We start from the raw sequence: 27,802 nt of genomic DNA, 5'->3' as shown, positions 1-27,802 counted from the left end.
TGGCCACCTTCTGCTCAGGTCATGATCTCAGAGTCCTGGGATCGAGTCCCGAGTTGGGCTCCCTGCTCGGCGGGGAGTCTGCTTCTCTCTCTCCCTCTGCCCCTCCCTCTGCTCGTGCTCCCTCTCAAATAAATAAATACAATCTTAAAAAGACCTTTTTATCATGGACATTTTTTAATAATATATTGGAAATATTAGGTTCAAAGGTGGGAGAGACTACAAATCTCTTACATTTATAAATATCAGAAGGTCAAGGTGGGTAGAGTGAGAACAACATTAACTGCCTTTGGGGAAGGATTTCTGAGCCGTCAGTATTGGTCTGCATAGGTTTTGCGGTAGGGCTGAATAGGTATCAGCAGAACATTCCCCGATATACTTATGATTTCTCTCAAATCCAAAAAAAACCCCACCTTATGCATGTTTAAAGTTCCTTTCTTTTTTACTAACCAGTCTGTATCCTAAAAATCAGCTCAGAATAGTAACAAACACAGCGTATTAGTGACAGGCTCGAGTTCACATTCAAATTCGTCTCCTTTGGAACCTGGGAAGGGTTAGTCAGTCACTGTGTTCCTTAGTTACTTTCTTCCTGAGTTACAAACGGGGGTGATGGGAAAATAATTCTTTCCCCAGGGTGACTGGAAGGACGTGCCGGCCAGCACGCAGTCCAGGCTTACTGACAACAGCCTCTTGGCGAGTGCCCTCTGAGCTTCCAGGTTGCGTGTGATTCCGCTTTAGCCCGCCCCAGCTTCTTGTTGGATCCGTGCTCTCCGGGTCGTATCTCTGACTCGTCAGTAGTCTTCTGAGTTTTTCCTTTGACCACTAATGATGAGACGGAAAGGGAGAGCGCCCCCCCGACCCCCCGCCCAGCATCTCACACCCTTCCTAATTCTCGCAGTCTCCCTCCGGGGCATCACTTTGGGGTGAACGTCCAGAACACCTATCCTCCTCTGGTTCTTTCCTCTCCGGTACCGTCCCACAGTGGGACTGCAATGTGTCTGACTCTTCTCTGTGCCCTGGAGCGCCGAGCATTGTACCCAGTGCAGCATAACTGTGGCAAAGTCATTGCAGATTCGACTTTCAGGAAGTGTACGATGAACGTATATTCTCAGGATGCGTGTGTGGATGTGTGTGACCCCGTAATCCTGCCACGTACCCCACTTGGCTCCCTGTTTCTCTCGCTGTCTATAGGAGGACACGTCGCTGTCCTGTTCCAGCACCTTCTGCGCAGACCTCTGCTTGTTTTCAAGCATTTTCCTTTCTGGAAGATCATTGAGCCAACTTGAACTGCCTCCCGTGTCATCTGGCAGTTGTGTATTCTCCTTAGAGAGGAGCGGCACATTGAGAAAATTTGGCATTTTGATTAGGACTTGACTTTCATGAAGCACTGTCTTGGCAGCCGGCCCCTTTCACCAGTGAACTAGCTACACCATTAAAAAAAAAAATTGTGTGTGAACTTTCAGGGAGTCTAAATGTGGAGAGGAGCTCTATATGTTTTGATTCCGAGTCATCAGGTCTTTTTATGACTCATCTTTTCGGAACGAGATTCAACCCTAGTAGTTTGCCACTCATTGCCCTGTCACCCCCGACCTCGTGGAAGACTAGTCAGGGACCGTTCTTTTAGGCCTCTGCATTGTTTGGTGTTCTATCTAAAGGCTCTTTAGATAAGAGATAACCTACTTAGGGAGACATTTCTTTTAAGCCAGGGTTATTTTTACAAGAAGATAAAACATGAATGCCTGATTTAAATGAGAATATCCTACTAAAGTTTTCCAACACTAGTTGAAGGGTTGCCTGGGGTATAACAGATGTTTACGCTATGAAAACTTTTCTCCCGAGCCAGTGCTAGTAGCTAAAAATGAAAATAGCTGCTTCCAGTAGGCTTGTTCTGGCTGCCCACATGGCCCCCATGATGACCGGGACCATTCCAAGAGGGCAAAGGATGCAGTCTTTTTCACCGAGAGGCTGGTTGTATTTGTATATGTACTTTGTTTTTCTTGTAAGGAAGTCTGCCTCTGAACACTTTAATGAAAGGCAGAGCTAGAACGAGAACAGATTGGCCAAATCACGAAATGCTTGAGTAAGAGGATATATTTTGAACGTGTTTTTTTTTTTTCCCTTTGGAACTTAAGAAGAATGGCTGCAATGCAAAACAAGGCAGCACATCTTGGCCAAGTTGGGAGGGTGGTTTTGGAACTTACCGCCTTCGTCGGTGATAATGGATTCAGGAGAAAAGTTTCTAGAAGAATTTGGAGACATTCATAAATGATAGCTGTCTAAGGGGACGAAAGAAGCTTTGGGTGTAGGGGTCCCTATATTCTTAACCCCTGCAGGCTGGGATCTGGAGCACGCATCTCACAAAATGCCCAGGGACGCACAGCTGCCTCCTGCCCACATGCTTGGGTGCTGTTTCTGCAGGTGGCCCTGCAGCCTGCAGGCCTCCTGGGGCTTCCTCTAGAAGAGAATTTGACTGCCTGCTTGAAAAGAGTGGGAAACTATTTTTTTTTTAAGATTTTATTTATTTGAGAGAGAGAATGAGAGAGAGAGAGAGAGAGAGAGCACACATGAGAGGGGGGAGGGTCAGAGGGAGAAGCAGACTCCCTGACGAGCAGGGAGCCCGATGCGGGACTCGATCCTGGGACTCCAGGATCGTGACCTGAGCTGAAGGCAGTCGCTTAACCGACTGAGCCACCCAGTACCCACGGCTCTGAAGGGACTTGGTAATGCACACGCTTCTTTGAGGGCAGATTAGAAGCACCCCGAATCCCCAGGCATACCTCCTGTTCATTTTTATCTCTAACTTGGTCCAAAGCAATGATCCAGATTCATTACCGAGAGTTTGGAGATCTACTCTTCAGTGAACTGTCCTGCAACCCTCCCTTCTCCCCAAGCTAACAAACGTCATAGCCCTGCAGCCACATAACAAGCCTGTGATCAGACAGCAGTTGCCGGCTCCTGATTACCCCCTTCCTTCTCCAAAGCCTTTGATTGCCTTTTGGCCTCACTCATTTGTCATGGAATAAGAAGGTAGAGCAAGCAGTGGTGAACACTGAGTGGCTAGGTTAGGTGAAGTCCCGGTCATACACAGCAAACGGACACAGAAGGGGCTGGGTGATTCCATGGAGAGGAAACAGAACCGAGGATGGAAAAGAGAAGCAGGGGCACCTGGGTGGTTTTTCCTTTGACCACTAATGATGAGACGGAAAGGGAGAGCGCCCCCCCCACCCCCCGCCCAGCATCTCACACCCTTCCTGTGAAGGGGGGGGGGGGGGTCTCTGCTCAGCGGGGAGCCTGCTTCTCCCTCCGCCCTTCCCCCTGCTCATGTGCACTCTCTCTCAAATAAGTAAATAAAATCTTAAAAAAAGGAAGGAAAGAAAGAAAGAAAGAAGAAAAGAAAGGAGAAGCAGACTGGTCACCAGTGATCCCTGTCTTCCTTTCCATTTCCTTACCCTCCCTAAGCCCACAACTTGCTGGTCAAAGCAGCCATTTTATGACAGAGCTCAAATAGCTTTTAAAGAAGTTGGATTCAGTAAACCCTTAATAAACGCCTGCTACACACCAGAACTGGTAGATGACGAGTACAACGCGGTGTTCCTCTTTCCAGAGCTCGCAATTCGGCGGCACGCGTGAAGCTCTGGGTCAGCGCAATGGGCTCACAGGGGTCTGGGAGGGCGCTGGACGGCAGGCGCACAAGGCGGCTCCGTCTTAGGCCTTCTTCACATTACCGCCAGGGGACGGAAGTTGCAGGCAGCCCCAGAGCCCAGTGGTGATCCTTCGAAGCCATGATTCTTTTTTTTTTTTTTTTTAAGATTTTATTTATTTGACACAGAGAGAGACACAGCGAGAGAGGGAACACAAGCAGGGGGAGTGGGAGAGGGAGAAGCAGGCTTCCCGTTGAGCAGGGAGCCCAATGCGGGGCTCGATCCCAGGACCCTGGGATCATGACCTGAGCCAAAGGCAGATGCTTAACGACTGAGCCACCCAGGCGTCCCTGGAGCCATGATTCTTTAGATCTGTCATCAAAACTGGGCGCACATCTCGTCCCTCACTGTTTGTGTTGCTTTCCGGCCAGAAGTACAGGGTTCAGTTAGCCCTGGTGAAAACTCACCGCAGTGACCGGTTAGAGAGAACCATAATGAAGCCCCTACCCGGGTCTGTGGGGAGCGCCATGGGCGCTTATGGAGTGCCAAGGTCAGCACAGCCCGGAGAGGCCTGTCAGGAACTGCATGGAGGCCCATGGTGACATGCTTCTCTGGGCCCCTGTTCGGCTTCAGCTGCGGGGCTGAGGGCATCTCTCATCAGCTTAGGTCAGTGAAGCCTTGCTCAAGTGTCTGGAAGGTCATTTTGGTGTGTGGAAAAAGCCAATGTGAGGGGTGCCTGGGTGGCTCGGTGGGTTAAGCGTCTGCCTTTGGCTCAGGTCATGATCTCAGGGTCCTGGGATTCCAGTCCCGTGGGGAATCCTTGCTCAGCGGGGAGCCTGCTTCTCCCTCTATTCCCCCCACCCCACCTTGTGCTCTCTCTCTCTCTCTCACTCTCTCTCTGACAAATAAATAAAATCTTTAAAAAAAAAAAAAAAAGCAAATATGAACATCAAATCACACTCTACCAAAACAAATACTCTAGGCTCCCCACCTAAGAGACTGGCAGTTGAGAGATCTTGGTTCATCTCAAGAATATTTTTAGCCATCATAATCTTGTTTATGATTTTTTTTTTTTTTTGGTCTGGAATAGAGATGAATTCTACAAGTTCTTTTTTCTCTCTCACAAGGAGTTGCCACATTGTCTTAATCTGCAGTTAAGCCAAATTTCTTTGTTTTTTAAATTTTATTTAAGAGAGAGAGAGAGCACTTGGGCGCACAAGCAGGGGGAGGAACAGAGGGAGAGAGACAAGCAGACCTCCTGCTGAGCATAGAGCCTGACGTGGGGCTCAATCCCACAACCCTGAGATCATGACCTGAACCAAAACCAAGATTTAGTCACTCAACGGACTGAGCCACCCAGGCACCCCAAGCCCAATTTCTTTGTTTAAATGAAAAACAAAACAAGGGGTGCCACATTGGGCTCCATGCTGAGCATGGAACCTGCTTGAGATTCTCCCTCTCCCTCTGCCCCTCTCCCCACCCCTACCTGCATTCTCTTTCTCTCTAAAATAATAAACAAATCTAAAAAAAAATAAAACAAAAGAAAAAAGCTTCAGAACTTAATTCAGCATTTTTTTTTAGGTAGCTGTTTAGTATGAGTGTTCTGGGCTTCCTCCATTTTTCGTGTAGCCAAATGTTTTTTTCCTCTCTATATTTTCTCTTGAAATGAAACTCCTGTCCCAAATCTGTACTCCCGTAGGCATATCTAGGACTGTTGACTTTCAGAACTGTTGGTAACATTTGCTATAAAAGTCTGTCATCCAGGGGTGCCTGAATGGCTCAGTGGGTGGAGCACCGACTCTTGATTTGGGCTCAGGTCATGGTCTCGGGGTCGTGAGTTCAAGCCCCATGTCGAGCTCCAAGCTCAACACAGAGTCTGCTTGAGATTTTCTCTCTTCCTCTCCCTCTGCCCCTCCCCCTGCTCATGCTCTCTTTCTCTCTCAAATAAATAAATAAAATCTTTTTAAAAATTTAAAAATAAAATCTTAAAAGTCTGTCATCCAGCTTATCTGGTTGTTCCTCTCAGAGCTCCACTGGGACTAGGTAGACATTTCTTCTGTCATCTTCATGTAGGAGTGGACAGACATCCGCAAGACCAGGACTTTGTCCTCCTCATGGGACACATGTATAGCATCCAGTACAATTACTTTAGTAGACTTAGCGTTTTGAATTTTCTGGTTTGAATATAATAGAAATTATTTCTTCACAATTATAATGTACATATTAGGGTAGAAATATATGTACTCTCATTCTTTTTTTTTTTTTAAAGATTTTATTTATTTATTTGTCAGAGAGACAGAACACAAGCAGGGGGAGAGGCAGGCAGAGGGAGAAGCAGGCTCCCCACCAAGCAGGGAGCCCTATGTGGGACTCGATCCCAGGACCCTGGGATCATGACCTGAGCCAAAGGCAGCTGCTTAACCGACTGAGCTACCCAGGCATCCCAGTACTCTCACATTCTTAAACAAAATGGTGTTTCCCTTGGAGACTTACAGACATTACCTGAAGTCAGCATGCGGGGTAGAATGGGGGGGGAGGTATGGTTTTCTAGAGAGTTCTTATAGATCTGGAGATTGATAGCCCAAATTGGTACATTAAAAACACCACTCATAGAAAGGGAATTTAAGGGGCGCCTGGGTAGCTCAGTCGTTGGCGTCTGGCTTCGGCTTGGGTCGTGATCCTGGGGTCCTGGGATTGAGCACCGCATTAGGCTCCCTGCTCAGCAGGGGGCCGGCTTCTCCCTCCCCCACCCCCCCTGCTTGTGTTCCTTCTCTCGCTTTGTCTCTCTCTGTCAAATAAATAAATAAAATCTTTTTTTTTTTAAAAGGGAATTTAAAAAAATTTTTTGGCTGTCAGCCTATTTCCTTCCAAATACTAACACAATTCTTCAATTCCCTTCTTCATTTCCTATCTACTTAGTTCTTTGGGACTAAGTTAGCAAATGCCGCTTCCAAAAGGCCCATCGGCAAAGCAGGGACCACCGCTGCCAGGGCTCCCTCCCTCCTCCACGGGGGCCACGAGGCCCCTGCCTTCCTTGTTGTTGTTTTCACTCTCTGACCGCTCTATTGAGGTATCATGCACATACCAGACAGTTCACCCGTTTAAAGTATGCCCGTTGGTGGTTTCTAGTAGATTCCCAGAGTTTGGCAACCATCATCACAATCACATTTAGAACATATTCTCCACCCCCAGAGAAACCCCTGCACCCAGTAGCAGTCATTCCCTATTTCCCCCAACTCCCTCAGCGCTGAGCAAACACTCACCTACTTTCTGGCTCTATCGACTTGCCTATTCTCAGTCTCCTGCTTTTCATGCTCTGCCTCTTCACCAAGGCCCGTGCCTTCCTCTTGCCTTCCTCTTGCCTTCCTCTTGTCTTCCTCTTGTCTGAGGAGGCTGCAGCACCAGCATCTCCGGGGAACTGGAGGAGTAGGTAGGAACCCTCTCGCACAAGGGCACGCACCCCTTTTCTGGCCCTGAATACCCTGCTCCCTTGCCCTTGGCACTGCGGCTTTTCTTGGTTTCTGCCTTCATTCCTCTCCCAGGTGTAGGCAGAGGGGGGTTCATGTGGAGGGCAGCTTCTTGTTTGGGGAATTAGGCAGCAGACGGAGCCCACAGCTCTTTTTGGCTCTGCCCCTTAGGTCAGCACTCCAGGCCAGGCAGAGCACAGACCCAGTGCGTGTAGATACACGCCAGCCTCACGGCCTGTATGTGCTCCGGCCTCTAACTCCAGGGAGAGACCTCAGATGGGTTGGGGCTGCAAGAATCTGAGTCTTCCAGGACCCAGGCCTCTGATCTTGAATAAGTATGTGATTAGAAACAGAAATGAATCTGATAAAACAAAAAAGCAAGAACAGACTAGTCGTAGTCTTGGCCACTCTACTGAGTAGTCATATGACCCTGGGGGTCATTTCACTGGCCCTGAGCCCAGCGTTCACATCTTCCAGTGATGGAGCGGGGCTGACTGATCTGTGTGTTGTGTCTTTCAGCCTATGGGTCCTACAGCCTGCCCAAGAACACAGAATGGTTGTGTAGGAGCTGCCCTTTCTAAGCCCATTTTCCAAATGCCATCTTACGTTGGGATTTCTTGCTCAGAGGTTGGATTAGATCTGTGGGGCTTATATACACTGTTCATAGTTTCTGCCCCTCACTCAGTGTGGGAAGTTGGCATGTGTCTTAAGCTGAAGGTGTGTTGCAGGCCAGTTGCCCATTTAATTCTGCTGTCTGTACACCTAACCAAAATAGATTATCTAAAAATCTTGTGCATAGCCCTATTGAAACACTGAGTTGGGGAAGGCAAAGTAAGAGGAAGAGGGAAGAGAGCATTAATTTATTTCCTTAGACATTTTGTTTGGTTATGGTTGTTATCATCATCACGTCTCCTAACAACATCCGTGATGGTTGTAATTATTAACTACAGGGACCTTTGTTATGCTAAGAGCCCTAATGATTTTTAGACTTGCAAGTTTTTTTCCATTGAATCACTGAGCTAAACTACTCTGCATGGATAGGAGAAACATTTGAAATGTCTTCGGGTGAGTCTGGGAAAGCAGGAGAGTTAGGAGCGTGTGTGCTGAACGGATGGGGGGCAGGCTGGTCTAGCAAGAATAAGGTGTGTAGAGAACAGATGAGGCAGGAATGCCCTACACCATCCATGGTGACCCTCCAGATGATCCCACCAGTCTTCAAGAAACTAGAAAAATCACAATATGAATGGTGTCGCTGGATTTCGTATGAAGCTTTCCTGTTCTGGTTGCCAGAGGGACAAAGCAGACAGACGTGTGAAGAGGCAGCTGACATTTTGGTCCCATGACAAGACCGCCTGTAAGCTCTGGGGTGGTCTGGGGGAGGGGGCATCGGCTATATGAGGCTCCTTTTTAAATGTGAAGTCTAGTAGAGCTGGAAAGCTGGATGATGAACAACTGTAGTTGAGAATTTAAATGAGGAGCTGATTCTACATTTTAAATCTCTCTGAAATCCCACCTCCTTCTCTCTCTTCCCATCACCCCTGCTCTGGTTTAGGTGACCTTGAAGTCTCATCCAGATTGCTCCCCACATTCGATATTTCCTACATGATAGGCAACATGATCTCTCAAACACAGATTTACCTACCCCGTGTCCCTTTGTGTTTGACTCTCACCCACTTCTTTCAGATTATTGGCAGATATCATTTCCTCGCCCAAGTGTTCCAGATCAGACCCCTTCCCCAAAAGTGTGGATTGACACCCATTTCCTTAATACCCTGTGGTCACTTCATTGGAGCCATTTCCAGACTCTGAAGTAACTACTTCTTTTCTTACCTAAAGCCCTCATTAGATGGTCAAGTAGACAGCAAGAACATTATTTACACTGTTATATTTACATTGCCTGATGCTTAGTAGATGCTCAAATATTTGAATGTCTGATTCAATAGATGCTATGGAGTCGGCTGGAGGGGTGGTGACATTGGAGGTGTGGTGACCACGAAGGATAGGTCAGATGTGGCCATGCAGAGACAGGCACTGCTGACATGAAAAGGCACAGGAGATGGCAGGTGGTTTGATGTGATTAGAGCATAGAGCAAGAGTTGGAAGACCACAGCCTGTAGGTCAACTCTGGCCCCCCATCTGATTTTGTAAATAAAGATTTATTGTAACAAAGCTAGGCTTGTTCATTAACACACTGTCTATAACTTTCACACTACATGGACAGAGTTGAGTAGTTGTCACCATAAAGCTTGCAAAGCCCAAAATATTTACTCCCTGCCCTTACAGAAAAAGTAACCACCCCTGGAATAGAGTATAAAGGGGAGAGTAGTAGGAGATGAAATTTGAAAAGTAGGTAGGGCCAGATACTGGAATTCTCAGAATAAAGTGTAAATTCCTTAGTCACATGTTCTGTAGATGATGGTACTGGGTTTTTTATTTTTATTTTTTTAAAAGATTTTATTTATTTGTCAGAGACAGAGAGAGAGCACAAGCAGAGGGAGTGGCAAAGGGATAAGCAGGCTCCCCGCTGAGCAAGGAGCCTAATGTGGGACTCGATCCCAGAACCCTGGGATCATGACCTGAGCCAAAGGCAGATGCCTAACTGACTGAGCCACCCAGGCATCCCTGTACTGGGTTTTTAAAAACCCATTTCTCTTTCCCTTGGTCCAGCACTCAATAGAAAGTACTCAGTCAGGAACACTTTATGTCCATTTTCCCTCATGGTACCCTGCCCCTCTTCTAATGCCCCTGACACTGACCTTGTTCTTAGAATATTGAAGCTCTCAGGGACTATCCACTGCTAGGTATGCAGACTGATCGAATTACACAGACCTAGTTAATATGAACCTGCTCTAATTTCAGCTGGAGAAAAAGTATTCTTAAATTTAGTCTTTCCTCTCCCCCACCCCCCACCCCCACAAAAATCTCAGGAAAGGTGGACCGAAAAGATAAGCTAGGAACTAAAATTAAAATCTTAGGGCATATTGTTTCAAAGTTGACATTTTAAAAAGAAGGGTATACAAAACCTGATCACAAAGAAAGGAAAACGACAAGCCAATCGATCTTGTGAATACAGATGCAGAAATTCCAAACAAAATATTAGCAAATCAAATTCAGCGATTATAAAAAAGATAACATCACGACCAGATTGGATTTGTTCCAAGGATGCAAGGTTGGTTTCATGTTTGAAAATCAATCATTGTAATTCAGTTCATTAACAGAAGAAAAGAGAAGTATATAATCATGCCTCCTCAGCCTTCTCAGCCAGATCGTTCTTTCTGTGGGGAGCTGTCCCGTGTGCTGTAGGCTATAGATCGCTCCACCCGCTAAATGCCGGTGACACCCACCCAGTTGCGACAACCAAAAGTGACTCCAGACATTGCCAAATGCCCTGTGAAGAGCAACGTCACCCCCAGCTGAGGATCACTCTAATACATAAAGAAAATGATTTGACAAAATTCAAATCCCATTCATTATGTTAAAACCAACATACTCAGCTACTCAGCAAACTAGGAATAGAAGAAAATTTTCTTAATCTGATAAAAATAATTTTTTAAAAAAAATCTACAACAGGGGCGCCTGACTGGTTCAGTTGATGGAGTGTGGGACTCTTGATCTCAGGGTTGTGAGTTCGAGCCCCAGTTTGGGGGTAGACTTTACTTAAAAATAAATAAACAATAAAACTTTAAAAAAAAAACCCTGTGGCAAACATTATACTTGATGGAGAAATATTGAAAGCTTTCTCTCTGATACTGGGACCAAGACAAAGATGCCGTTTCTATTCAGCTGACTTGAGAACCCAGCCGGTACGATAAGGCAAATGACAAAAATGAATGGGTCACAAAAGGAATGGAAAGGAGGAAATATAAATCTCTCATTTACAGACACCACTGTGTATGTAGAAAATTGAAAACAATCTACAAATAAACTGTCCGGATCACACAGCAAATTGGTTGAATTTACTTATTACAAGATCAGTGTACTTTATATTTCTGTATACCAGCAGCAATTAGAAAAATTTTAGAGTGACACCATTTAGGGGTGCCTGCTGATTCAGTTGATGGAGCATGCAACTCTTGATCTCTGGGTCGTGAGTTTGAGCCCCACGTTGGGTGTAGAGTTTACTTAAAAAAAACAACTAAAAATTTAAAAAAAATTTTTTTAAAGTGACAACATTTATATTAGCTTCAAAAAACATCAAATACTGGGGCGCCTGGGTGGCTCAGTCGTTAAGCGACTGCCTTCAGCTCAGGTCATGATCTCAGGGTCCTGGGATTGAGCCCCGCATCGGGCTCCTTGCTCGGCCGGGAGCCTGCTTCTCCCTCTCCCACTCCCCCTGCTTGTGTTCCCTCTCTAGCTGTGTCTCTCTCTGTCAGATAAATAAATAAAATCTTAAAAAAAAACCCAAAACCATCAAATACCTAAGAAGACATATAATGACAACTGCATAAAATCTCAGACTTGACACTCTAAGACATTCTTGAGGAAAGTTGAAGAACCAAATCAATGCCTATCTAACGTTAGTGCATCAGTATTTCCCAGAGTGTATGTTAATGCACAGACCTGAGGCCCTTAATGCTTTTGATTCAGCAGATCTGAGGTAGGGCCCAAGAATTTGTAGTCCTAGGTGCTGTGCCGAGGTTCTGCAGTTGCTGGTGAAAGGACCACAGCTCGAGAGCCACTAATCTAAGTAAGTAAGGGTGTATACTATATTCGAGGATTCAAAAAACACTGGAAAATTCAGTTCTCCTCAGTCTGAGGAACTTCTGTTAGTTCCAAAGTCCCAGCAGAGGGTGTGTGTGTATCTGGGTGTATGGAAACTGACAAGCTGAATCTAAAATTTACATGGAAATAAAAAGGGCCAAAAGAGCTAGTGCAGACTTAGAGAAGAATGGCAAAACTGGAAGGCTTTAAACTGCCAGATAGCAACACTTATAATAATTAAAACAGTGTTTAAGGGGTACCTGGGTGGCTCAGTCGGTGGCACGTCTGCCTTCAGCTCAGGTCATGATCTCGGGGTCCTGGGATCGAGCCCCACATCGGGCTCCCTGCTCAGCAGGGAGTCTGTTTCTCCCTTTCTCTCTGGCCCTGAACCCAACCCCACCCCTGTTCGTGCTCTCTCTCACTCGCTGTCTCTCTCTCTCAAATAAATAAATGAAATCTTTAAAAAAATAGAACTGTTTAATTGGTATACAAATAGACAAGTAGACAGATAAGAGAATTCATAAACAGACCCAACACATCCAAGGGGACCTGTAGGGGAGAAAGGACGGTCTTTCCAAGGCATGGTGCTGGAACAATTGGGTATCACTTTAGAAAACAAAGACTCTTGACCTCACACCATACACAGAAGTTCATTCCAGATGAATTGTAGCACTGAATAGCAGAAGCCTATCCGACCAGAATGCCTATCCACCGTTACTGCCGTGAATAGCAGCGAATAGCCAGTGAATAGCAGAAGATATTTGCAATAAGTATATCCAACAAATGGTGTCTATCTAGTACGTGTAGTACTCTATTTTTTATTTTTTATTTTTTTTAAAGATTTTATTTATTTATTTGAGAAAGAGAGAGAGAGAGAAACAGCATGAGAGGGGAGAGGGTCAGAGGGAGAAGCAGGCTCCCCGCCAAGCCAGGAGCCCGATGTGGGACTCGATCCCAGGACTCCGGGACCATGACCTGAGCCGAAGGCAGCCGCTTAACCAACTGAGCCACCCAGGCGCCCAGTACTATATTTTTTAAAAGACAACTTGATAGAAAGAGGAACAGGCAGCACTTTGTAAGAGGATCTCCAAATAGCCAGCTAAGTATTATGAAAAAAAAAAAGTGCAACACTGTTTTCTTGGGAGTGGATGGAAAATCACAATGGGACGCTGGTGCGTGCCTGCCACGGAAGGAGAGCCAGCAGGCCTGCGGGCAGGAGCGCGCTTGGGACAAGTACTCGGGAGAGCTGTTTGTCGTGTCTACCAAAGCAGACACTCCTGTGACCCCGCAGTGGTATGTGGCTTTATATCTGGCGGGTGTGTGTAGCTGCTTCTCCCTGGCCGTGCTCCGCTCTGTCTGCTGACCCAGCCCATGCCATTCCGTCTGTCTGCCCACCGAACCCGGCTGTGGGCAGTCACCTTGCCCGGAGTCCTCCTGCCTTCAGGATTAAACTAATATAGCCAAGCCGGCTTGAGAAATTTGCATGTATTCTCGGGTTAATCATACCAAAAACAAAGGAATGCCTTAAACCTCTCTAAATTTGTAAAGCCTGCAGGCTCTCTGATGGACCTGGGAGTCAGGTGCTTTGGGTGGATGGGTGGGCATTTGTGTAACCTCTCAGATCCCAATGTGAAAAGCATTCTCCTGCACCACCTGGGTCAACAATTTTTTTCTTTTTTTTTTTTCATTTTATTTTAAGTAGGCTCCACGCTGAGCGTGGAACCCAACGTGGGGCTTGAACTCACGACCCTGAGATCAAGACCTGAGCTGAGATCAAGAGTCAGATGCTTAACCGATGAAGCCACACCCAGGTGCCACCCACCCACCTCATGCCCCCGCTGGGGTCAGCTGTTAATCATGTTTGCTTCCACCACTTTTTTTGTTGTTTTATCAAAGTTTGCACTCATAGAGGGTCAAGTAGTTTCACAGGGTTATGAAAAGCACCCTCCTCCCATTTCCTACTCACTAGAAGACATGACTTTTTTCTTTAAGATTTTATTTGAGAGAGAGGGAGCAAGCAAGAGAGAGAGAGAGAGCACGAGCGTGGGGGGTACAGAGGGAGAGGGAGAAGCAGACTCCCCATGGAGCAGGGAGCCCGACGCAGGACTCGATCCCAGGACCCCGGGATCATGACCTGAGCCCAAAGCAGACACTTAACCAACTGAGCCACCCAGGTGCCCCTAGAGGACATAGTTTTTAACTCACCCCGTTTCTTTGTTATTTGACTTCACACCCTCCCACTGCCACTATCGACATTTTACTATATATCTTTATCCTTTCGGTATTTCTTGTGTGGGGGTAAATATTAAGTATGCATATATTTAAGTCAAATTGAGAAAGCTCCATTTTTCCATATGCATTTTTTCCACTTAGCTTTATATTCTTTTGAAAACACTGTTTATTATTCTATCTGTGAAGGTGCCTTGATTTGTTTAACCACACCCTTATTGTTGGACATTTTCAGTGATTTCTTGTTTTGTTTGTTTTCTTGCTACTATGAATGCGAATATAATTCATATGTCTGTGTGTGTATGTGTGCTTATTACTATAGGCAAATAGATTCATAGATATATGCCTTTTCTCATAACTTTAGTTTTCTGTGGTTAATAACTGTACAGGTTTTATTTGCTTGCTTCGCATTCTTCACCCCCTGGAGTGCTCTGCACTGGACTGGTTGTTCACTGCACCGTTGACATCCTGGGGATGTCACCAGCGTCCTGGGATTCCCTTTGGCTTTCTCTCATTCTCTCCTGGTCCCCAGCTCCCATGTCTTTGTTTACTCCTTTGTCTGGGGGAGCAACCCCACTCCCCCACCACCCTGCAGAAGCTTCGTGAGAAAGGCATACGTGGGAGATCCATTGTGTAGACCTCACCTGTCTTAAAAGCATCTTTATTTTACTACCGCCTTAATTTGGTTAGGCATAAAATTCTAGTTCTCAATTCACTCAGAATTTTGAAGGAATCATGACGTTGTTTTCTGGCTTCTGATATCCCTGCCGGGAAGTCTGTTGCTGTTTCGATTCTTGGTCTTTTGTTTTGTGACCTGATGTTCACTCTGGAAAGATTTTGGGATCTTGGTCTTCAGCATCCTGAGATTTCAGTGATGTGCCCTGACATAGGTCTGTTTCATTCTTGTTCATTATGTTGTTCTAATGGGGACTTTTGTATCTGGAAACTCAGAGCCTTCAGTTGAGGGTCCTCTCCTTGAATTCCTTTACTTGTTTATTCTGATACTCTCTTCCCCTCTACTTTTCTGATTTATTTTTCTGGGTCTCTCATTATCAGATGTTGGCCTCCCATACTTACTCTCTAATTTTCTTGTCTTCCCTGTTTTGTTTTGTTTTTTAAATTGTCTATTTACTCATTTCTCTACTTTATCTTGTAGGCTTTGATTTCATTTTTCAGTTCTGCTGTCCTAGTGTTAATTTCTAAGAGCTGTTTTTGGTCCTCTGGGTTTTTGTTTTAAGAGCATTCTATTCTTGATGGATTCAGTATCTCCTCATCTCTCTGAGGACATTAATAGTCCTCTTTTAGAAATTATCAATTCTGCATAGTTTGTTTTTGTAAGTTGCTTTCTTTTCCTTTTTGTTTGTTCGGGTATGTCTTTCATGGTAAAGGGTTTTCTCAGCTGCTCAGTTTCTGCGTGTGCACAATTTAAGAGAGGACGTTGAGAAGCTGATTAGAAATTCTATGTGGGGGTTTGGTGACTGTACTCTTCGTCTGAAGGGGGAATCTTGCTGAGCTGCTTCATTGGGGAACCCATAGGGTCGGCCCCTTTGGGCCCTTGGACATTCAGATGCCCCAGGGAAGACTTCTGGGTTTCTGTCCACAGGGCATCTGTTTGGCTTCATTTACTCCTCATTTCCATCACGATCCTTCATGATCAGCTCTCTTCAAATCCCTCTTTTACCTTCTTTAAGAAAAAACATCTAGTTTTCTGCCGGGGTGACCTCATTCCTGCTGAACCAATTCTGCTCTTTCCACCGTCCTCTTGGCCTCCCCTCCCAAAACTGCTCTGCACCCCCAGTGCCTGAGCGGGGGGCGGGGGGATTCCGCTGTCCTCAGAAGGGTGGTTACTGGCATCTGCGGCTGCCGGCTGAAACCCAGCTTCCCTGGGTCTTTGGAGTCGGTTTCACCTGTCCTGCTACTGCCTAACTTCCCACATTCCGTGGCTGATGTCTCCTTTCCCATTATTTTTGTCTTTGTGATTTGTGCCTTTAAAACAATAAATCCCAGGGCGCCAGGGTGGCTCAGTCGGTTAAGCATCTGCCTTCGGCTCAGGTCACGATCCCGGGGTCCTGGGATTGAGTCCTGCATTGGGCTCCCTGCTCAGCAGGGAGTCTGCTTCTCCTCTTCCTCTCCCCCCTGCTCGTGATCTCTCTCTCACGCTCTCAAATAAATAAAATCTTAAAAAAAAATAATGTTTTAGGGGCGCCTGCATGGCTCAGTCGTTAAGAGTCTGCCTTCGGCTCAGGTCGAGATCCCAGGGTCCTGGGATCGAGCCCCGCATTGGGCTCCCTGCTTAGCGGGAAGCCTGCTTCTCCCTCTCTCACTCCCCCTGCTTGTGTTCCCTCTCTCGCTGTTTCTCTCTTTGTCAAAAAATAAAAAAATAAAATCTTTAAAAAAAAAAAAAAGCTATGTACTAATCAAATATCCTTCCAATTTAATAAATAAATAAATAAAAATAAATCCCGTTGTTTTAGTGAGGTTTCCAGAGGAAGAGGACATAAATATGTGCATTCACATCACTATCTTCAACCAGAGATGTCCCCCACTGCTATTATGGGAAGACGTCTGAGAGCAGTCAGTTGAGAACAGTGTTCCAAGGAGGTTTGAAGAAGAATTATTTTTTTGGTCATTGACTCACCAGGAACCATTAGGCTAGAGCTGTTAATAGGTTCTAAGACCCTGTATTTGCTGTAGCTTCTTGGCAATGTTCTTTTTCATGCAGGTACAATGGGGGACATGTTTGTCCATGGGGCCCCCTGAATGGCAACTTTCCCCAACCGGAACTCTGAGAGTCACGTGGATTCTACCCGGGGCTCTGCACAGATCCCGACTTTGTCTTATTTTTTCTCTTCAGCAAGATGACTGTTTGTTTTATCCCTTCTATTCCCAATCCCTGCACCTGTTGTATAGGATGATGAGAGCCTGAAGTACCTGACCCATGAGGAAAAGGATGTCATCCTGTTTTTTGAAGAGACCATTGATTCCCTGGAAGACGACTTTGAAGAGCAAGTCCTGTGTGATGGCCACTCTCTGGGGTCTCTGGGAGAGTGTGCTTCCGGTCAGTCCGAGCCAGGAGAGGTCATTGATTTAGTGCAGCCAGCACCGGAGGCAGGGGAACCGGAGTGCCTCCCGGCTGGGACGGAAGCAGCAGGTGAGGAGCGAAGCCCAATCCCCAGGCCTCTGGCTTGGTTCATTAGTGTCTTCGAGGACACTGTGGTCTTCCCCTGTGTGCAGCCAGTATGGATGCTGTGCGGCCTCATCAGGTTTTTGCAGGGTAGAAGTATGCTCTTGGTAGTTTGAGTGTCCAACCAAGTGGATGCTTCATAGCATATTAGGAGACAGCCCATGAAGGGAAATTCCAAAAGGGCCAAAATAAAGAATGAGACTAGCTGACCACACGAATCAATTCGTGTATGTATTAAAAGAAAAAGAAAATTGGAAATGACTTCCAGGTGTTAAGAATTCATTTTACGAAAAAAACAGACAAGGTACTTCTATTTTAGCCCTTGGGTTTGATCTCAGATTTTGAACAATCTTATACCCCTGTTTCTCTAGTATGACTTTTCAAAGTGGGAGTATTTGGACTGAAAAGTCCGCTGGTTCAGGAAAACCGGAAAAGAGCAGACAAGAGTTTGGCTCGGCATGTAATAGGTTGTAGGTTTGTAGGTTTGCTTGATTCAGGGCAGCCTCAAAGGAGAGGCATGCTTTTTGTCTTTTGAATCCTGTGAGACCAGACAGGATGGACGAGGTGGGATTGTCTGGCACTGTTTTTCCTGATTGGAAGAGATACTGGAAATAAATTTGGGCAAGGGGATGAGGATTGGAAGGATGAGGGAGAAACAGAAGGGAAAGGATTTTGGCTCTTACTACAAAACACTGCCTTTTGTCACAAGCCTCTAGAAATATATTTTCTTTCGTGTGTGTGTGTGTGTGTGTGTGTGTTATGTGTGTGTGCAAGGCCGTGTGTTACATCAAATTTCATAGACCAGGGTTCTCGACTCCAGGTGTGGAGTTTCGTGTGCAGCCACGTCAGCAAAGGAGAGACTGAATAAGAATTTCCCATTTTTATCACACTTCTTTGAACAGTAGTTCCTACAGCTAACTTGAACCTGCTGATCCTTTAAAAATGCCAGATCGTATACTTGGCCAAGGGAAACACTTAGCGAGGGAAAGCCGCCCTGCCCATCCGTCTCTTACGTGACATTTTCACAACAGTTGCAAGTGCCTGCTTTGGCAGGCATTGTGTGAGATTCCAAGAATAGGGACAAATAAGATACGGCTTGCAGTTCTGCAGCAAGAGACAGGTGCGTGCATGTAGGCGCGGACAGCGTTGGGTGACCTGCGATCCGTATCTGGTAAGGATATTGCAAAGGCTCAGAGGCTGATGTATTGACTTCTGCCCGGGGCTGTCTGACACATCCAGCTAGGCTTCATCTAGAAACACCTGATGCGGGGGTGCTCCCCAACCTTCCCGCCTCCATTTCCCTTGGCAGCACCCCGTCCTAAGGCAGGTTGTTATTCCCTCCTGGTATGCGCGTCCTTAGAAGCCTGAATGCCCAGTGTGCATCCCAGGGGCTGAGCCTTCAGACCGGAGTCTTCCGTGGTCACCGGCTGATGCCTTCTTATCACGTGATGGTGAGACTCACCTAGAATGTTCTCCTTCACTGGGCCAGGGAGTTTAGCTGACGGGATGCTGACATTGCTGCTGACGTTGGCTTTATGTCCCTTGGAGGCCATCATAAATTCAGTGAGAAGGAAATAGGATGCATTTATTTTTACCTAAGGTGGGAGTTGATGAGGATTCTGCCTCCTTTTCAGGGGCTGGCCCTGTCGGGAAGGAAGACATTCCTGTCTTTGAAGGCAGGAACCCAGAAGTCGGGGGTCCCTCCTCGCCAGACTCCGCAGGCCCACAGACCCCTCCTGTGCCACCCTTTCAGCCTGTGGCCGCAGCGGCAGCGCCCCCCAGGAAAGAGCTGCCTGCCCCCATGCCCCCCGCAGAGCACCCCAAACTGCCCCGCTCCGTTCCCACCCCACTGGTAATTGCTCAGAAAATGTCTGAGAAGTTGGCAGGAAATGAAGCGCTTTCACCCACGTCCCCCTCCAAGGAGGGCAAGCCTGGGGACTGGAGGACACTGCCTTCGGGGGCCCCTCGGAACGGGGACCCCTTCCTGGGGCACAGACACACGGCCCAGCCCGCACCCAAGATCCACCGCTTCCCGAGCAACATCAGCGTGACCAACAGCGCGGGAAAGGAGTTCAACAAGACCATCTCCAAAGCAGCCGTCAGCGTGCAGGAGCGGAAGGCCCGGGTCTTGGCCAACATCAATGGCGTCTCTTTCCTGGCCTCCGGGGAAGCGGAATACCGGGCCCCCAGGGCTGATGTCACCGAGCAGGGGACGCACGGCCAGAGCAAGCCCCACCCCATCCACGAAACCGTGTCCACGCGGGCCGGCAGCCATGCCAGCACTCAGCAGCAGTCCAGAGGCGTGCAGACAGAACAGTGCCTGCCGTTGCCCAACGGCTTCCAGAGCATCCACGACGTCCTAAAGAGTGAGCCCAGTGCCTTCGTCGTCTCCACGGGAAAAACTGTCACCTTCCGTCCAGACCCGGTGCTTGCTGGCAAACTTGCCCGCCAGAATGCCAGCAGGAGCTTTTACGAGCACCGGCAGCCGGACTGTGGCCAGGATGCCAGGAAGCGGTCGGGTTCGCTGCCCAGGGCTGTTGGGTTCAGGCCCCAGGGCATCACCGTCCAGTTCTCCGGCCGCGGGTCCACGGAGGAGGCCCGCCGGGAGGCCCTGCGCAAGCTCGGACTTCTGAAGGAGAACTTGTGATGGAGGATGGGGTGGGGGGGCTGGAGAGGCACAATGGCCAGGCTTGTGAGGCCTAACATGGATGTGGCCGCCCAAGGAGCAGTGGCCACGGTTCCGGGGAGGACGACAGATGACAGGTGCCAGGACTCCACGGGCCGGGCGGAGGGAGTGGGGATAGGAAGTGCCACCCAACTGCGCTGCCACATCTGAGCAGGGCGATCCTTCTGGGAGAGTCCGGCCCTGTATCTTGTCTTCCTTTTTCTAGGAGCTCAGAGAAGAACCCTGAAAACCCTAAATGCCATATGCCCTTTTTTTGGATTTAGAAGGAGGGGGATTGGGTCTGATTTGTTATTCTCCCGTCTCTCATCTAGACTCTTACCCCAAGGACGTGTGACACCCAAGCCAGGTTAGATCTCTTACATTCAGTTATCCATGAAAGGGATTTTCTCTTCCTTTTCTCTGTTTCCTAAAACAGAAATGCCTGTTCAATTTTCATAACATCTCAAAGCATCTCCTTTGGTTTTTCTGTTTGTTTTTCAGGGGTAAAGTTTGGTGTGTTAACCCTAGATGTGTCTTTGTTTCTGGATATGATTTGGTTTGCCCATTTGTGTGTTTTGTTTTTTTTTTTTAATTGAAAATTGAACCCTTCAGAGTATGATTTACTGTAATTTTGCATTACGGGAGTGGAATTGAAAGGTTGGATTTGGAAAAGGTAATTTTCAGGAAGCAAGTCCCATCAGACTGCGGGGGCTTTGTCACTGGGAGATATGTGGGTGAGCATGAATGGTGTATATACCTGTACATGATGTGTGTTTACAGAAATGTGTTCACACGCACATACATGCGTGAGTCCACATCTGCAAACTTCTTAAGACCCTTTCAAGTGACTACAGGATGCAAGCCCTTCCCTCTCTCTTGACGGATGCAACCATCGCAGCTGCGACGGGACACAGAGATCGGAACCTCTAAGGGCACATCTCCATTGTCTCCACAATCACCCATGTGTCGCTCTGTACCCAACGAAGGTAATATTCCAAGTAGGCTTCCAGAGAAGCAAGACAGTTCCTTCTGATTTCAATTTATCACCCAATTCTAGTTGTGCATGTTGCAAGGTAGCCAGTAAACAGAAGGAAATGAAAACATTCTTGAGATCCCTCATGTTCTGTGAGTAAGATCGCAGGATTAGCTTTAAAGGGGAAAAAACCCCCAGCAAACTAGGTTCCATAGTCTGAGAAGAACTGCTTTTCTCCCAGACTGTGTGTGTCACATGCTGAGTTGTAGCCACAAGCATTATTATTAAAACTATTTAAGGCTGGAGTCTTAAGCCTCTAAAAATAGACTGGGAAGGGCTCCAGTTGCAAGTCATGCCCTTCTGTTATTATATCTCAGCCAATGTCACAGACTCGGTTTCCTCCTGTTGAGTATTATTTAAATTAAAATTTTTAAATGCGCCGTAAAGCACATCTTTCATAGTATTCACTTTGCCTTGTAAGTTCCATAAAATGATGGTCATTTTTTCCCTTAGAACTATGGTATTTAGTGTCTCATCCAGCCCGTGTCTTCCTGAAATAATCTTATAGATTCTCGATGGTCTTAATTTAATAGGTGCTTTGATTTTACAGGTTTTTAAAATAGTTTTTATTGTGCTCCTGTTTGTATTGGATTTTGTTTGAAGAATTCTTGAGGGCTGTATTACCTTTCACAAAGTGAGATGCCATACACAGTGTTTAAAAATAGAGGGTCTTGATATGGCTAACATTTTAAATATCCTTTAAATATGAGAATTATCTCTATCCTATGACTTCACTGTGATTAAGGTCAACGTGACTATATTTGTTCTCACAATGTCGTTTTTGAAAAATAAATTTAGAGATTTATCTTAAGTATAAACAGCTTTGTTTTTGCATTTTATACTTGGCGCTCAGTTATTTTCTTTTAAATGGTTACATCCTTCTCTTGTATTTATTCATAATTATACTGGCTATTACTCTGGCCATTTCTTGTGCCCAAAACCCTAGTAATTAAAGCCATGTGTTTTTTACGAGGTTCAAATGATACCTGTTAATGCAGTAACCTGTATATGTATCATGTTAACAAAAACATCTAGTTTGGGCACGCCTGGGTGGCTAAGTCGGTGCAGCGTCTGCCTTCAGCTCAAGTCATGATCCCGGGGTCCTGGGATCAAGTCCCACATGGGGCTCCCTGCTCTGTGGGGAGTCTGTTTCTCCCTCTGCCCCTTACGCCGCTTGTGCTTTCTCTCAAATAAATAAAATAAAATATAAAATAAAATAAACATCTAGTTTGCAGAGAGGTATTCGTTCCCCTGCCATAACTACATGATAGGACATTCACAAAGGCTCATCGTCAAGTGATTGTTGACCACATTTCAAAGCAAAACTGTAATGAAAAGAAAAGATGAATTTCAAGTGCCCAGGTTTTTTTTCCTTCTTTTCAAAGTGATACCTGTAAATCACTCCCCATTTTTATGAAACTCTTTATCTTAATGCTCAAAGTCAGGGGAAAAGAATTCTTTGCTTTTAGGAAGGTAGGTACACATGGCCAGTCTCGTCCACACACAGCAATACGTTGCAGATACTACAGTAACAGTCCGCACACGGGGTGTCTTGAGTCTGTCGAGGTGCTTAAGGCGGTGGGTCGGGCCTGAGCCCACTCCTGCTCTTCCCTCCCTGTGTGGCACACACGGACATGGAGGGTACAGGATTCTTCCCACGAAATTCCTTGTTGGGGGGCTCCTAAGGTTGGCTCCCCATTTTCATGAAGAGCTTAGTGGAGTTGATAAAGTGAGGCCTCAGGAGACCCTCAGGATTGGCTTTTTTATTTGTGAAAAATCAGAAAGGCATTCTCTTCGTTAAATTCCCACAGCTCCGGCTCTGAGGCCTTTGACCCTACAGAGGATTTGGTGGTGATGTTTTTGATGTAGGTGATCTAAGGAATCAGTTCTTGATGTTTATTCAAGAGGAATGAAGAAAGAGAAGTAAGATAAATATGAAAACAATACACTCGTACCTGCTGTGCTGGGTCCCTAATGGAGGCGGCAGAATGGGGACATTGTTTCTCTAGGAGGGTTTTTGATTGCCCGGACAAGCTGTAATACACTTTTCTCCCTCGGCTCTCCCTTGAGATATTATATGTTTGTCATCAAATCCTCATGTTCCCTGAAGGCTCTGGAGCTGGTTTGCTGTGTTTTTCCCCTGCTCCGGCCTGTGACCCCCGCTGCCTGCCCCGGGGGAGGGGGGGGGCAGTCGGAAGGGGAGGCGTGTGAGGAATGCTCACCTGTGAAAGGTTCGTGTTGTCACTGAAATGACAAGCCACCAAACAGGTTCTGTTTGTTCTCCTCACAGCAGGGCTTTCTCCGGCTTTCAAGTATGGGAACAAGTTGGCATATCCTCTTCTAATCTACTCGCTGGACAAGCCCTGCTTTCAGATACCTGAGAAGAGAGAAGGCAGGGCGGTAAGCCGCCGCAGCCTGGTAAGATGAGGACTCGAGCTGCATTTGCGAGCAGGGGCGCTGTGTGGCCGGGTGGGGAATGCGGCCCCCTGCCGCCTCGGCTGACCGGTCCAGTCCAACCCCTGTTCCCCGCCGGCCCCTCGCCAGGTTCTCCCTCTTCCCCAAGGGCAGCAGAACTGCTGGCAGGAAAACCATTTGTCCTCCCCAAGAAAAGGCCTGGCCACAGGATAATGACCTAAGCACACTTCCCAGCCCACGCTTTTCAGCATAAAAAGAGTCAACCTTTGGGTGTGATGTTTGCGGTCCTTCTAAATGTCTCTTTTTTTAAAAAAAACAAATAACGAAGCTCTTCCCTCCATATTCCAAATTCCCTAAGGCTTAAGAAATGCCAACCACTGCCATCACCAGCGGGCTCACTCGCTGTCCTGGCTACTGTCCTTCTAAGGAGGCCACAGATGACCCCAGGAGCCAGGCAGAGCTCGCCCCATTGCGATACCATCACTGCACCAACCTGCCAGCCCGGCTCTGTAAAGATCTCCTTCAGGCCCGGAACCTTCTATTCAGCAAAGAGCTAAAGGCAGGGAAACATGGAGGTTTCCAGAAATGACCCAGAAAGCCAAAATGGCAAACATGTGTTCTTTGGAGAACTTAGCTTAGGCTGGGTGGGGGAAAACCACAAATGGCCTTAAGTTAGGGGCAGGGTCCACACACCCCCGCCCCGAAAACTGTGCGATCCTGGGACACCTCCTAGTGTTGCTTTCTGCCTTCTGATTCCCCCACGGGCCCTTCTGCTTTGGGGGCACACCAGGATCCAGAGCAAAGCTGAGGCAGAAGGAATCTCCCCGCCTCCATGGTTGGGTTCGATGTAGGTTTTCCTGATACCCACTGCTTCTTCGAGATCCTTAAAGCCAGCCATTTCCCCAGCTGACCATGTTTCTGAGGTTCAGAGAACATTTCCAAAGGGGAGACATACCCCCATTTTGTGGAGGGGCTCAGGGGTCTACTTTCTGGGCACGGGAGCTCCTAGTGTGGCGGCTTAGGTTCAGCATTCAGGGGTCACCCCCACCCGACACCCCCTGCTTGCAGTCAAGGCGGGAGCTGTGCCGGTCCGGCCCCGGGCCAGAGGGAAGAATTCACATTCAGAAGCAGAGGTTAATGGAACTTAGTCATTGATAAACACGTCACACTTCATAAACCAGCCTCCCAGTATTTGTGGGTGAAACACAGCTGCCAAGGGTAACAACCGAAGTTCTGGAAATAACCTTTAAGGGGTGGGGTGAGTGAACAAGGAATCCATGTGTCAGACAGAGAGGCTCCAGAGCATGAGCGTGCACACGCGCTTCTAGGCGACTGGTGGCTTTCCGTCCGCGGCATTCGCTGAGTGTCGCTGAGTGGTATGAGCCCCTCGAGCGGGGGACATGCAGCGGGAGGCTGGCCCTTGTTACCAGAGATGCATTCCAGTCTCCGTGGTCTTTGTACAATCAATCACATCACTCCTCACGGAACCCACACCCCGACGTTACTGGGATGATAGAAGGTTTTCTCCTGCTTCCAACTGGTCCTCCTGTGGTTACATAGCTTCCCGGTCCATGAGATAGGACAGAATTTATCCTGTCACTTAGACATCCTTTGGTGTCTAAGCATTTTGAAGTTGGAGGGAAATAACCTTTGCCTTGTGAAGACAATTTCAAAGAGGAGGAAAGTGGAAAGTTCAGGAAGGGCTTCCCCAGCCGGGCTTGCTGTGGAGGCTGGGGAGCCTCACCTCCCTGGGGCTTGCTTTCTAAACCCAGCCCGGGGAACCTCCACCAGGCTCTTCCCAACTCACTGTGCATGGGTTTGTAATACTTCTTCTAAGGAATCTTAAAGACCAAAGGAGCTCAATTGAAATGTTAATTGTGGAAAGCACTTGTCCGAAACTAATAATTCGCACAGCTTAGGAGGTGAACCAAGTGGTCCTGAATAGGACCGTGTTCGCCGATTCCTTCAGCAAGTCTTTGTGTCCTTCTGTGGGCCCCATGCTGTGAGTGGTGCTAAATGTCACCACCTGTTCCTCATGATGATCTGCCAGGTTGGGGGTGTGTGACGACCTCTTACAGATGAGAAAACGCAGACTTCTCTTCACAAGGGGTTCCTGTGGGCCAGTGGGTCCATACCCTGGTGGCCTGATGTGCAAACTCCCTGCTTCCCGCACCTTCTGTGAAGCTGCCCACGCCTCGCCAGGCTGCTACCTTCCAGCTGTCCCTTCTCCCGAGTGTGGAAAGGGCTAACCCTCCTCAGTGTCACCGAGAGAGACCACAATCCCGTTTCTCCCCTCCAGAGCCCTTCTTGTCCCCCGCGGAGCCACTTCCTGTAGTGTTCTGTCTGCACCCCCCCCCCCCCACTCGCTAGGGCCTGTCTCCGATTTACAGCTGTGCCTCAGCTTACAGGGAGTGGAGGGCACGGCATGGTTGGGGAACAAAGGGGAGGCAGGTGAGGACTGTAGTCCGCAGTCTGGATTGGTGTAAAGAGCATTCCAGTGGCCTGCACAGAGCTGGAAAGAGGAGAGGGAAGTGGGGTGTGTCCCCCGGGCCTGCGAAGGACCCTTCGGCCGGGGCTGGGGTTGCTTGGACCTGCTGCTGCATGTGACCTCTGCCTCGGGGGATCCAGTTCACAGCAGGTCCTTTGGCTCCATGCCTCCACGTCTTCCTTCAGGACTTGCTTCTGGAATCTGGAATTGCCAGTCATGGTTTCCAACACCCCCGTGTGCAAGACTCCCACGCACACACCGCACACCCAGCCAGCCGAGTTCCCCGGGGACGTTGCCCGGCCTGCTCCTTGGCAGTCCTCTGAAGTTGTGGTTGTTACTGGAAAGGTCGCCAAGCTTCAGTGGAAAGTCCGGGACCCGGCTGCCCCAAGCATCAGGGCTTGAGGCAGGGCAAGGCAAAGCGGAAGCCCATGCCCGGCCTTAGCCTCGCCCTCCGCCGGAGGCCACCCAGCTCCAGTGGGAGCCACTCCGGAGGCTTCTGGGGCTGGACTTGTTCTCCCCATTGTAAGTCTCCAGCCACAGTCCACTCAGGACACAACTGCAGCACAAACTGGTGGTCCTTCCCTGATCGTGTCGGGGATTATTGCAAGTCTGCCAACACTTGTAGGTGGCATTGTTGAAGTTTTGTCTACATTTTATTGGGATGCACCAGCTCTCAGAGACCTGGGCATCTCCTTGCCTTGAAAGGCTCTACGCTTTGTCTAATAGTGAATGTTGCTGGTGTTTATTTTTTTAAACTATTTATAAGATTTTATTTATTTGAGAGAGAGTGAGAGAGCACAAGCAGGGGGAGCAGCAGAGGGAGAGGAAGAAGCAGGCTCCCCACTGAGCAGGGAGCCCCACATGGGACTCAGTCTCAGGACCCTGGGATCATGACCTGAGCCAAAAGCAGATGCTTAACCGACTGAACCACCCAGGCACCCCGTTGCTGGTGTTTAAATTCTATTTTGGTACATTCCTTCCAGGAATAACTTCTTTCAGTGCTAGTTTGGGCCAGATTTAAAAATCACCCAATTTTATCTTTTAAGCCAGCTTTTTTTCTCAGCTGAATCATCCATGTGCACAGCAATTCCAAATGACCACTTGCTATTTCTAGAAATCAGATCCACCTTCAAAGGTAGATTTGGCCCTACGTGCATTCTGCCCAATTCCAGACTCCACACTGAAACCCAACGGGCTTCATGAGGAGCAGAGACCGCAGAAAGAAAAGACTTGAGAGGTGATGAGAACTGCCTCCAGAGGCTTACAAGGCAGTCAGAACAGAGAATCCTGTGCAGCCACAGAGACGACACAGGGCAGATTCCAGCTCCATATAGGAAACTTCCGGGGCTTTGAGCTGAGTGAAACGGAGAGAACTGTTCATGGGAGTGTGAGTCCCATCTCCGTATGCGAGCAGGGACTGTGCAAGCACCCTGGGACAGGAAGGTGACAGGAATTGTACTCAGTGTCACCCCTTCCAAATCTGAGATCTTGTCATGGGTTCATAGAGAGCAGGCTTTGTTGTTACCCTGACCTGAGTTTGAATCCCAGCCCTATGATTGTTGGCTGTGTGACTTAACTTCTCTGAGGCTCACTTTCTTCACCTGAAAAAATAGGGGGTGACCCATACTCACCCCATAAGGTTGTTGTGGGACTGAATGAGATCACATATGCTAAGTTTGGCCTGGCACACACCATCACCATCACTATTATCACCATCCCCACATCATCATCATCACCACCATCACCACCATCATCATCACCATCACCATCATCACCACCATCACCATCACCACCATCATCATCACCATCACCATCATCACCACCATCACCATCACCATCACCACCATCACCACCATCACCATCACCATCACCATCACCACCATCAGCATCACCACCATCATCACCACCATCACCATCACCACTATCATCACCACCATCACCATCACCACCATCATCATCACCATCACCATCACCACCATCAC

At 47.7% G+C, this 27,802-nt stretch overlaps 1 protein-coding gene and 1 long non-coding RNA gene across 4 annotated transcripts in view; one reads left to right on the top strand and one right to left on the bottom strand.

The window, feature by feature from the left end:
* Positions 1-22,478, top strand: part of PROSER2 (proline and serine rich 2) — a 47,494-nt gene extending 25,016 nt beyond the window's left edge. For all 3 annotated transcript variants that reach the window (XM_064592078.1, XM_064592079.1, XM_045874433.3), the window contains exons 3-4: positions 16,946-17,186; positions 18,854-22,478. In XM_064592078.1, the coding sequence (XP_064448148.1) occupies positions 16,946-17,186; positions 18,854-19,866 (1,254 nt within the window). In that variant the 3' untranslated portion in view covers positions 19,867-22,478. The remainder of the gene's footprint in view (positions 1-16,945; positions 17,187-18,853) is intronic.
* LOC135364503 (uncharacterized) lies at positions 54-23,854 on the bottom strand. Its single transcript, XR_010411713.1, has 3 exons — positions 23,140-23,854; positions 6,902-7,056; positions 54-1,421 (listed from the first exon to the last, which is right to left on the bottom strand). It is a non-coding gene; the product is annotated as an uncharacterized LOC135364503 (long non-coding RNA).
* Between the last annotated feature and the right edge of the window lie 3,948 nt (positions 23,855-27,802).

Source organism: Mirounga angustirostris, unplaced genomic scaffold (genome assembly GCF_029215605.1).
Source record: "Mirounga angustirostris isolate CCGP_5_RB_7025 unplaced genomic scaffold, mMirAng1.0.hap1 SCAF_5, whole genome shotgun sequence".
In the NCBI taxonomy this organism is placed as follows: Eukaryota; Metazoa; Chordata; class Mammalia; order Carnivora; family Phocidae; genus Mirounga; species Mirounga angustirostris.
Note: the sequence above shows the minus strand (reverse complement) of the source record. Positions and strands in the feature narration are given on the sequence as shown.